This window comes from Xenopus laevis, chromosome 7S (genome assembly GCF_017654675.1).
Source record: "Xenopus laevis strain J_2021 chromosome 7S, Xenopus_laevis_v10.1, whole genome shotgun sequence".
NCBI lineage: Eukaryota > Metazoa > Chordata > Amphibia > Anura > Pipidae > Xenopus > Xenopus laevis.
This window is the reverse complement of record NC_054384.1, coordinates 73935357-73948018: the sequence shown is the minus strand read 5'-3', so window position 1 is coordinate 73948018 and position 12662 is coordinate 73935357. Positions and strand designations below refer to the sequence as shown.

Genomic DNA, 12662 nt, shown 5'->3' with positions numbered 1-12662 from the left:
AGGGCTGGGGTGGACAGGGCCCAGGAAATGTTGTCATGGGGCCCCGTGATTTCTGATGACGGGCTCAGATTCTTATGCAAAACCAACAGAGCAGATCAGGTACTGAAAGAGCAACTATGTTTTTTCTTATTCCACAATGATGTTATACACCTAATTAGAGTTGCTCTTTGAGTGGCTGGTCTACTCTATCAGTTTTGATTTTCTCCCTTAGTGGAAGGCTCGTGTTGGTGCATCTGGGCCTGTGACAACTGTTCAAATTATCATTTGGTTTACATTTCTTATTGTTACCAATACCTTATTACCGTACTCCATAATGTATGAAACCTACTTAGCTAAATGGGTTTTTTAATGGAGGGAGATAACAGGAGAACAAAGGTATTATGTGCCATAGAGAACAAAAATGATGTGCACCATAAATAACACCTAAATACCTAAATACCTAAAAAATTTCAGATCCAGCTTAATAAACTGTGATCAGTTCTGTCATTATGGATTTTTTGCACCAATATGCATTTTATCTGTGATCAACTACCCACTCCAAAATGACTCCAGTATCTACCACCACCCAGAAAGTGTCCACGTGTGAAATAGCGCCATAAAACTGTCCTGCAGATTTTTTTAAAATGATCAGTGTCCTAAGGAGCAGATTTATCAAAGCTATTTCTGTGTACTTCGACTAGGGAATAGTCCAAATTCGATTAGAATTTGCAAAAAGATCGAAAGTTCGAATATCGAAATTTAACTTCGACCATTCGCCACCTAAAACCTGCAATATTGCTGTTTTAGCCTATGGGGGACCTCCTAGAACCTATTTGGAATCAATTGGTGGCGGTTTTTGGGAAAAACTTCAAATGCGATATTCCTTTGATTCGAACGATTCGAATTTGGCCGAATACAGACCTATTCAATCGAAAACTGACCTGCTCGACCAAAAAAAAAAACTTAGACTTGGATTCCAACGTTTTTTCTATTCGAAATTCGACCCACCCTGATAAATATGCCCCTAATTATCAGTTAAAAAACTGATAAGTAATATCAAATGAAAATAACTGGTAACTGCTTGATATTCATTTGATAATACATGAATACCTTGCTATAATGATAAATTGTTAATTGATTTTTTAAAGTATTTGTAGGCTTTAAAAAAAATGAATACAAATTGTCTTACTAAAAGATTTTCTTTTAGTAAGCTATTTATTGCAAATATACTGCTAATACTTTTTTCCAACTGTGCAGTCAATGAGAATATGATACAAAGGAATACAGAGAATTGTTCTGATGTTGCTCTGCAGAACCCTCAGATGACCTTTTTCAACACATATAAAATGCATGTGTGTGTGACTCCAAATTTATTCCTTATAGTGATTTCTCCCCAGTTATCCAGGGGCTCCTGCACTACCACCAAACAGTATGCAATTTGTTATGCAGGGAGACTACTTCTACACTATTGTCTGGCTTAAATTCTCATGATTTTATATTTTTAAAGTCACGGGATCTTCACCACTGCTCTTTTTAGAGGTTGAAAAATAAGCTATAGGGTGGCTCAGTGTTAAAGAAAACAGCCTCAAAGAGAAAAACAATAAAAAAGAGAGAAGCATTTAGTATGAGAAAATGTAGTGACACTGTAAATTTATTGATTGCTGGATATCTAGTTCTTATTATTTACACAATTTACAACTACAATTCAACAATACAATGATATACAGTTACAATACATGCAATTCACATCCTTTTATTCATAGCAAGATTAGAGAAAAATTATTTTGTTGAATTAGTCATCCTGCTGTAATTTTTGAAGTATTGTATCCATGACAGTAAAAGCTGTGCCTGGTTTGATCCCCCACCCCCTACTTTGGCCCAACAAGGTGAAACAACCCCACTATTAGGGCACCTCTGGTTTAGAGTATAAGTATGCTCCCCCACCTTTAGCTACTTTCAATATTAATTTTTTCTTGCAGATGGGGATAACATAAAAATCTGCAATGAAGAATTCGGGACCCTTCTTTTAACTGGTATGTTTTTGCTCAGTTCAGGATATTACATGATTGTCAATCTGTGGGTTCCGGCAAATGCCAGAGGGGCTTGGTTCCATATAAAGTTACCATATAGTGGGCTGGTAGGGGGCTGTTTGTGTACTTGGAATGGCAGGGCATATTTTGACTCCTGCAAAACAATTGAAACAGGGCACCTATTTGAATATGAAATAAAATTCTCTACTTCACTATCATTGGATTTTGAATTGACTTTAGCAATCCTTTGTAAAAGGGCAATCACAGCAATTTAGAGGACAACTGTGTTGTATTAAGCATTTTAATCCAGTGATTTGGGAAGTCGTTGAACACATACATATACTGAAATCAGCTTTATCGTAAATTTTGGACATTATTTTCTATTATTGTTAGTAAGTAACTAGTGTTATTTTATTATCTACAGGTATAGGATCTGTTATCTGGCAACCCATTATCCAGAAAGCTCTTACGGAAAGGCTGTCTCCCATAGATAAATATTCCAAATGTTTAAAAATGGTTTTCTTTTTCTCTGTAATAATAAAGCAGTGCATTATACTTGATCCAAACTAAGATATAACGAATCCTTATTGAAGGCAAAACCAGCCTCCTTGGTTTATGTAATGTTTAAATTATTTTCTAGTAGACTTAAGCTGTGAGGATCCAAATTAAGGAAATATCCATTAGCCAAAAAGCCCCAGGTCCTGTTTATTCTGGATAAGAGGCCTCATACCTGTAGTTACATAGTTGTATCTGTTGTACAAGAAAAACAAAGGATGCTTAGTGCAATAAAGGATTACTCACTATAGTGCATGTAGTTAATTAATGTAAAAGTCAAAATCTGACTGAAGAGCCTTAGCAACTTTGCTAAGCATATCAGGTTTATCAGTCTGGCATTTGTTTTTGTTTAGACTAAATTAAGCAAGACACTCATCAAGTAATTTCTATTTCCTCCTCCATTTTTCTTCTAGTAAATGATTTGGAGTCATGGAATGAATTCGGTTTTTTTAAAGCAGTCATTGTGAACACCTTTAGAGAATTTCTAGCAGTTTTCCCTGAGAATGATCAGGCAGAATTTATTGAAGAACATCAAATAGGTATGTAAAAAGTATATCTAATCTATCTGGAATGCTTGGGACCTGGGTATTTTCAAAGAAAGGGCTCCTTCTCATATAATAACTACATAAAAATATGCAAACAACACAGATTTGTGCTAGCTTAGTTACCCATAGTACTTCTTCTGTGGATATTATGTTTTCAGATAATAAATCCATGTTTGTGGCCCTCATGCTTTCAACTGACAGCTCTACCTTTATTTATTATCATTTGGGGATGCAAATAATTTATGGCCAGATAAAGGCATACAGGAAATTTGGCCCAGATTCAATTCAGTGAGAAAACTGAAAAATATTTTGTACTTACCGTGATTTTCCTTTCCCTGGTCCTCTCCATGTCCTCACTCTGCAGGATAGCCCTTCCCTCTCTTCCATGAAGAACCCACCCCCTAACTAATAAATTAGGAGGAGATCCTCCCCTGGGTGTCTCGTACCAAGTTCTGATCACTCTACTACAGGGGTGTGCAAACCTTTTACAACGAGGGCCAGATTTGGTGAGGTGAAAATTTGGTGGGGCCGACCATTCAGCCTGACATGCTGGATCCCAGGCAAAATGAAATGTGAAGCCACTACAATTTATGGGATCTCTCTGTACAGACTATGAGCAAACTTAGGGGACTGTTCCTGATGAATTGTGCTTAGTACAGGGAATACCTATGTTGCCATAGTTTTAGCCATTTGTAGATTAAATACAACAAATGAAACATGAATGAAGAGCTTAAAATGTAAATGTTTACTGAAGTTTAAACTTGCAGCACTGGGTGTAATGAGAGAGAGAGATCCTCACTCTGCGGGATTTAGCAAGAAGTACGTCCCTGGGTGGGGAATGACGATTCACAATGGTACTGCAAAAAGTGTTTATTTGGCACCACTGGCTGATTTCCGAATACTAGATCCAAACTGTGAATATTCAGCAGATCTGACATCCAACTTGTAATGTGAAATGAATGTATTTGGCGAAGACCAACAGGCTGCTCTACAGATGATATCCAAGGAAATTGCGCTTCTGCTGCCCACGAGGTAGCTTGACCCCTGGTTGAGTGTGCTTTGATCTTGCTAGGCTCCTCTAGATTCGATTGGGAATAAGCCTTCTTGATCACGAGGCATATCCATTCTGAGATTGTGGGACTAGCTGCCGCTTGCCCTTTTCTTGCCCCTCCAGGAATAACAAAGAGTCGATCTGATTTTCTTATTGCTGCCGTAGCTTCACAATATCTTCTGACATGATTCGCCACGTCCAACTCCTTTTATTCAGGATCTGTATCTTGATGGGTAAAGATAGGTACTACAATTTCATCCTTTAGGTGGAACGGGGAGACCACTCTTGGCTTAAATGAAGGACAAAATTTCAGCACTAATCTGTCCGAGAAGAAGGTTGGACTGTCTTCTGTGAATTTTAACGCCTGCAGCTCCCCCACTCCCATATCTTGGCATATCGATTGCTTGTTGAAAATTTCCTGGACTGTAGCAATGTTTGTATCACTCATGGTCGGTCTACCGATGGATGAGGTCTGTAAACCACGGCCTTCGAGGCCATGCTGGGTCAATGCAGATCACTTCTGCTTGATCCTCCCTGATTTTCTGTATCACCTTCGGAATCAGAGGCAGAGGAGGAAAGATCTACATAAGGCTTGGTTCTGTTTGAGTAGTTCCTAACATGATAATTGAATCCCTTTGGATTAAAGTCATGTGACGAATGTAATAAATAAACTATAGTTTTTATGTTACTCATGACATGGGCATGTAGGACTATCTCTAGCCAAGAGCACTGGTCTTGTACTTTATTTATTAACAATTATCATAGAATTTGTACTGACTGATTGGGATTTGATGCTTGATAAAGGGGTTGTCCCCGACACCTTGCATGCCGCATTAAATAAATTTAAAGCAAGGGTTTCACCCTGCTAGCATTACCTGAGTGCCAGTGAATTTCTTTTGATTGGGATTTGAGACAATGCCAACCATTGTCTCTGCCACCCAATATTTTCTTGTGGTCGATTATTCCAAGCATAACTATGGGAACTAGGGATGCACCGAATTCGGGATTCGGACAGGATTCGGCCTTTTTCAGCAGGATTCGGATTCGGCCGAATCCTTCTGTCCGGCCGAACCAAATCCGAATCCTAATTTGCATATGCAAATTAGGGGTGGAGAGGGAAATCGCATGACTTTTTGGAAGTAAAAAATTTTTCCCCTTCCCACCCCTAATTTGCATATGATTCGTGAAGGATTCGGGGGTTCGGCCGAATCCAAAATAGTGGAGTCGGTGCATCCCTAATGGGAACAGTGTTTTTCTTTGCAGTGAACCCCCTTCATATTCATAAAACATAAGTTTGTTTTCCTGGGGTTTCTGTGCCCCAGCAACAGCATGAATTGTGTACACATGGACAGCACCACAACATTAGCTGTGTTTAAATTTGCATTACACTGAAATGTACCTAGAAATATAAAATATGGTATCTTGTCTACAATACTATCAATTACATTTGATTTGTCTCTGTAGTTCTACCCCCTGACCATCATAAGTGTAAAGATTCTGGTGTCCAGATAATTATTCACCATATAAAAAGAAGCCTTAAAATGTCAAATCCCATCTCCCGTATCTTGAATCTGATTTGCATCTGTGTCATTTAGAATATCTACTTGCTAGTACTGAAATGCAGTGAGGCCAGTGTTTTAGGGATGTCCGTGTGCACAAAAATACAGCGGAAAAAGAAATCCTGCAGCATGCCCACAACTATCTTTTATTGCCTTTAGCGAGATACACAATTAAAAGCTTCTTTGCAACCAGAAAGCTAACTAGAGGACTAATGACTTGTAGACATATGACATTTTCTTTTTTTGTAACATGTTTTATTTGCAATTTTTCAGTAAATAAAGCACTTTGTGGCACATACAAACATCAAAGTAAGGCATATGTCACAGGTTAGTGCAAAACAACATAAAGAAAATAAAAAGGGGCTCCAATAGGAGCAAAAGACATTGTAGTGCAACAGGCATTTGCAACGGTTATATGGAAGGCAGGCATAATCTTGGGCTATGGTGAACAACATACATATTGGGGAACAAAATGAGCAATGAGGAGGTGGGCTCAGGCGTGGTGATAGAGCCAGTTATATGACCAAAGGGACATGGGCATCATGGCGTAATATGGGAAGGACTGCACAATGGTCTCAATGATTGCTATGAGGCCAAACCCCTAAGTTCCCACAACGACCAGACCTTGAGGTAGTAATCCATCCTGTTTTGCATATAGGCAATGTTTGACTCAAATATTCTGTTGCTGTTAACTCTCCGGATGATTTTGGGCTTAGTTGGAGGTGTTGGATCCTTCCATTTGGAGGCAATTGTAGGCGAGTAGCCGTTAAGATCTGATTCACTAGAGCCTGACCACTTCTACATAATTTGGGGATGGGTTTACCAAGCAGGAGAACAATCGGATCCAATGGGACAGGACGGGCTATTATCCGGCTAATGAGATCCGCTACCTCTTTCCCGAGCTGTTGTACGGAGGGAAAGTCCCAAAAAATGTGTGGGAGCGTGCCTTGGGCCCCACAATTCCTCCAGCAAGTGGGAGGGTGATTTCGAAACAGTCTGTGCAAGCGGTCCGGGGTGTAGTACCAGAAGGTTAGTATTTTGAAGATGCTCTCCTTTTGACGGACACAGGAGACCATTCGCCTAGCATTATCCCAAATAAGGGACCAATCTTCAGCTGTCAATGGATGTGGTTATGCCTGATCCCACTTGTCCATGTATTTGTGTCTCAGTTGTATAGGACCTGAGGAAATGTAGTAGTAGTTGATAGATTCTGGTGATAAGGCCTTTCTGTGGCAAGCCGACTGTTGCTAGCAGTTCAAAAGCCGTAAGGCGGTTTGCTTTGGCATAAGCGATGTAGGGTCCCAAAAAATTTTGAATTTGGAAGTATTTGAAAAGTCTGATGGGTGTCTGTGGAAACTTTTCCTGGATCGTTTGGAGAGGCAGGATCTAATGCGTGAGGAGATAGAGCAGGTCCCGGATCATAAGAATTGGACCATTTTGTGTAAAAGGAAGATTCCATCCCTAGTTTTACGCCATATTGAGCAGGTGAGTCGGGTTGCAGAAAGTGCAGAGGTGGGAATCTGAGCAAAGTCTGAGTGGTCCCAAATACAAGCATTTAAATGAAAATCATTTATCAAGACATTTTCAATATGACCCCAACAGGTGTGCGAGGACCAGCTAGACCAGGCCAGTAGCTGTCTTAGGTGTGCAGCCTCATAATATTTTTGTAGGTCCGGGATGCACAAACCTTCCTGTCTAAGTGGTGTCAGCAAGACAGATTTAGCAACTCTGTGGCCTCGGTGAGCCGAGATAAAATTATGGAATTGAGATTGGATAGCCTTGAATGCCACTGGGAGAGTCTCAAATAAGTACAAATATTTAGGCAAAATAGACATCTTTAAAGCTGCTACTCTACCCAGCCAGGAAATGGTGTATTTGGACCAGTTTTCCTGCAAGCTCTTTGTATGTTGTATAAGGGGTTTGAAATTCAGGTTATATGTCTGACTCAAGTCAGCTGGGATCTGGGTGCCTAAGTAGGTGATAGAGCAATCTTTCCATTTATAATTGAAAGCGGCCTTCAAAGCAGATAGGGCTCGTTGTGGGATACATAAGGGAAGGGCCTCAGTCTTATCAACATTTAATTTATATCCTGATAGGGTACTATATGTGGTTATCAACTGATGTAAATTTGGCAAGGATACAAGGGGGTTGGTGATGGTGAGCAGGACGTCATCGGCAAAGAGAGCTATTTTATAGTGCGTTTTCCCTACTAGGACTCCCTTTATATCTGGATGGAGGCGTATAGCGGCTGCCAAAGGTTCTATGCTCAAAGCATAGAGCAGGGGGGATAAGGGGCAGCCTTGCCGTGTCCCATTAAAGATTGAAATGGGTTTACGCGATTGTCCGGGGAGTTTGAGGTAGGCTGAGGGCGTACTGTATAAGTTATGGATGGCAGCAAGGTATGAGCCAGAGAGATTGAGATGTTCCAGCAAAGAGAACAAGTAGGTCCAGTCCAATCTATCAAATGCCTTCTCGGCGTCTAGGCTGAGGATTAAGGACTGGTCGCCTCTCCGCTGGAGAATTTCAATCAGGTCAAAGGTGCGTCTGGTGTTATCCCCCGCTTGTCTGCCTAATATGAAGCTGACTTGGTCCCTGTTGATCAGGCCTGGCAAAATGGGGGCTAGTCTGTTTGCTAAGAGTTTAGAGAACAGCTTTAGATCGGTATTTAGTAAGGCTATGGGCCTATAGCTGGGGCACATGGTGGGGTCTTTCCCTTCCTTCGGTATCAATGATAGATAGGAAGTTAAAGTTGTGGAAGGGATAGGATCATCTTGTAGATATAGGTTAAAGAGTTGGACCAGGTAGGGTAAAAGTAGGTTGTAGACATATGAAATTTGATGTGCACCAGAAATGTTCTTTTTTTTCATCTTTTCAGAACGAATAAGTTTTCTTATGAAAATATATAGAAGCACAAGTTCAGATGATGGGATTTCTGTGGCATTTACCATCATAATTAATGGAGAAATTTACAGCATGTTCTGTACAGACCAAATGCAGATCGCCTTCAAGGTAATGTAATACTTTCTTTCTTTTACGCCAAATTGGGTATGTATGTCTTTCTTCTTCAAAGCACCAAGCCACAAACTTTTGCAAAACTTGGCAATTTTAGGGACATTTCCAAAAATCACCTCAAAACTTCCACCCTGCAGCATCGTATTTCCAACATATTATTAGGTATCAAGATAAATCACCCCATAAATGAAAGCCTGGGGTCCTCTGAACAGTTTTATGCCCAATTAGTATAGGTTTACCTAAGCACGTGGCTTATAGGGGCCCCAAAATGAAGACTCACCATATGGTCTTTCATTCCAGGTACTGCAAAATCAACACATTTATATAGTTTTGGGGGGGGCAAAGGTAGAAAAAAATAAGTTCAACCCCAGGAAACCATATATTTTTTGGAAAGTACACATTCCCCTGAATTCAAATTGGGTATGCTTGTCTTTCTACTCCAAAGCACCAAGCCGCAAACCTTTCCTAAATTTGGCAATTTTGGTGACATCTCCAAAAATCACCTCAAAATTTGCACCCTGCAAAATCAACACATTTACATAGTTTTGGGGGGTCAAAGATAGAAAAAAAAGTACGTTCACCCTGGAAAACCATATATTTTTGAAAAGTAAACATTCCCCCGAATCCAAATTGGGTATACATGTCTTTCTACTCCAAAGCACCAAACCTTTCCTAAATTTCACGATGAAGCAGCTGTTTTTACATTTTTGAAAATCGCCTAAAAATATTGCAATTGGTCACATTTATCTCACCCAATTTCTTACATACAATTGTAAAACACCCTAAATATTAATGCCATGGGTCTACTGAACAGTTTGATGCCCAATATGAATAGATAAACCAAAGCAGCTGGCATGTGCAGACCCCAAATAAAAATAGTGTATATGAATTTTCTCAGCTGCCGATACCCCTTCTGTGAACAAAAGCCCCTTACAGCGTATTATGTGCCACAAGACCACCTAACAGCACAAAAAAACCCAAAGCCATATATCTTTGTAAAGCACACATTCTGACAAATAAAAAATACGTCATTATATCTTTCTACTCCAAACTACCATGCTGCAAAGCTACGCTAACAGAAGCGGTTTTTATGACATTTCTGAAAATCACTTAAAAATATTGCAATTGGCCACATTTATCTCACCCAATTTCTTACATACAACTGGAAAATACCCTAAATATTGATGCAAACGGTCTATGGAACAGTTTGTTGCCCAGTATGCATAGACATACCAAAGCAGATGGCATGTGCCGATGCCAAATAAAAATAATGCATATGAATTTTTTCCGCTACCGATTTTGTCTTCTTTGAACAAAGACTGACTGCATATTATGTGGCACAAGACCCTCCTAACAGAACAAAGACCCCCCCAAAACCATATATTTTTGGAAAGTACACATTCTGATGAATCCAACAAAGAGAAAGACGTCTTTCTACACCAAACTGCAAACTAAACATAGAGGTTTTTACAAAATTTATGAAAATCGCCTAAAAATGTTGCAGTTTGCCGCATTTATCTCACACAATCTTTTACGTACATAGAAAAATCATATGAATTTTCATGCTGGCCAACTCAGCTGCTGAAAACAAAGCCCTGACTGTGCGTTATGTGCCGTAAGACCACCAAACTGTAAAAAGACCCCCAGAAAACCATATCATTTTGGAAAGTACATATTCTGACAGATCAAACTAAGTAAAATACATCTTTCTATACCAAAGCACCAAAAAGCAAAACTATACTTAAGATACATAAGGAACAATAATGCAGGGATGAAATTGCAATAAAACCACAAAAATTGGGTAAATCAATGAAATAACAAAATAATTAGTGGCCAAAATCGATTATCCAATAGTCACGCTGCCAAAATAAACAGTTTTTAGGTAAAGAAATAAAAGATAATGGTACAATGAATAAGTTAAAAAAAAGACCTGTCTGTGTATACATGTTTGTGCACTTCTAAAAGTGGTGTAAATATATGTGAATAAGTGTGCAAAATGAGAAAAGTGTACAAAATAAAAAATAGCAATCTTTGCTAAAATGTTTGTGTAAGTGTATAAATGTAATGTAAGTGTGTGTAAGTGCATGCAAGTGTGTGTAAAAAACATGCACTTACCGTTTCTTGGAGCAGGAGGGATGCTGTCATCACTGGAGGGCCCTGCATACCAAAAATGCAGAGCTGTTGTGCAGCAGGAAGTGAGTAGACGGCTCTTCAGATAGGAGGGGGCATGGGGAGGAGCAGATGCATGATGCGATCGCGTCTGCTACTTTGAAGTCGGCCCTGCGATGATCGTGTCGCAGGTCCAACGTGACAGACCCCCAGCCTCATTGCTCAGGGGTCTGTCATTCCTCCCCACTCTCTGCGGAGGCGGCAGAAGCCGCCAACGCAGAGGGAACAGCTCGGCTGCTGAATAACTTACATAGTATGTTCTTGGCAGCCAGAACATTTGCCTGCCAGCAGGGAAGGTGTACGTGCTTGCCAGGCAAAGGGTTAAGGACAGACTTAAGAAAAAGCACAATATTTCAAGAACAGCATATTAACTGCATCGCTGCTGAAATATTAAGTAGCCTGTTAAATTAACATCAAATAAATGTGTGAAACCTTTGCAAAATTTCACCAAGTGCATTGGAGTCGTGGGGTTGTTTTGTCTGGTGAAACAAAGTGTAAGGCAAAACACATACTCCCATTGGGGTTTTTTTTCCAGCAAAACAAAATGTGTGGTGAAATTCTAGCACATATGTATTAACATTTCAACGCTGGCAAAAACAAGAATTTTGCTGTAAAACTGTATTAGTCAAAAAAAAAAAACACAATAATTTTTTTCATATTTCAGAAAGGAGACTGTCCCGCTAGAATTGATGGAAACACGAGCAACATGATTTTCTTTAAGAAAATTTTCAATAAAAGTGATCCAGATGTCTTTTCATTTGAGTCATCGCTACAGAAAGGCTACTACCTTGCTTTCATTGAAGAAAATGGCAGACGCAAACTGGGACTGAAGAAAGGCCAGGATGATGTTGATAACACACAAGCTTTTGACGTACATCTGGAAACTGACTCTTGATTTTTTGGTTGTGTTGAGTCCTGATTTACCTGATAGCCCATCTTAGGACCTAAATGACCTTTCACCTGTTTTATTTCTTTCCTTTTGATATATCACATGCAATGCATATATTTTCATATAACAGTAATGATTTTATAAGATGCAGCTTTTGGCAGAATGTAACAGCTAAAATGTGGAACCTAATAACTCATGCCAGCAGGAAAGAAAATAAAATTCAGACAGTTATAAATAAATTTGGTAAACAGTTGTTAAGAAACAGAAGTGGCTTAGAAATTAAGTCTGGCCAGGTACAAACTTTTTTGCCCAGGTATCCCTAGCATTATGGCGTAAAAATGTTTTAACCGATAATCTGTAAAACAATGCTTTGGATATGATAAGTGATAAATATATGTGTAACGGTCAGCTGGGACAGAGTTCTCTCCGAGCTACTGAATGCTTCTGTATTCTGTGCTTGAATAAACTTCCGTCTCTGACTGAAACTTTGAAAAGGTCATTGGCTTCAATCATTGGGACAGACTGACACCGACGTCTGGACCCAACAGTTGTGACCCTGCTGCTGCGCATATGGACCTTTAAGGATAATGGGCCTCATTTATAAATGGAGTGCAAAGTAGTAATTGCTTTATTTTTAAGTATTCCTGTTAAATGACCTTAGATTTGCCACTATTTGCATCACACCTGAGAAGTGAACCATGCAGCCCTTTTTGGCATATAGGATCGGTGTAACAGTCCAATTGGATTGCATACCTCCCAACTGTCCCTTTTTTTGTGGGACAGTCCCGATTTTGACTTCCGGAGTACCAGGTTTTTTACTGAAATGTCCCAACTTTCTCTTTGACCTCCTGCACTGAACAGCCAGAAAAAATA

General features: G+C 39.6%; 1 protein-coding gene across 1 annotated transcript in view; it reads left to right on the top strand.

The window, feature by feature from the left end:
- LOC108697612 (interleukin-18) overlaps nucleotides 1–12274 on the top strand; it is a 29985-nt gene extending 17711 nt beyond the window's left edge. The window contains exons 2-5 of the mRNA XM_018227811.2: nucleotides 1959–2012; nucleotides 2978–3103; nucleotides 8595–8728; nucleotides 11565–12274. Of these exons, the coding sequence (XP_018083300.1) occupies nucleotides 1959–2012; nucleotides 2978–3103; nucleotides 8595–8728; nucleotides 11565–11795 (545 nt within the window). The 3' untranslated portion in view covers nucleotides 11796–12274. The remainder of the gene's footprint in view (nucleotides 1–1958; nucleotides 2013–2977; nucleotides 3104–8594; nucleotides 8729–11564) is intronic.
- The last annotated feature ends 388 nt before the right edge of the window (nucleotides 12275–12662 follow it).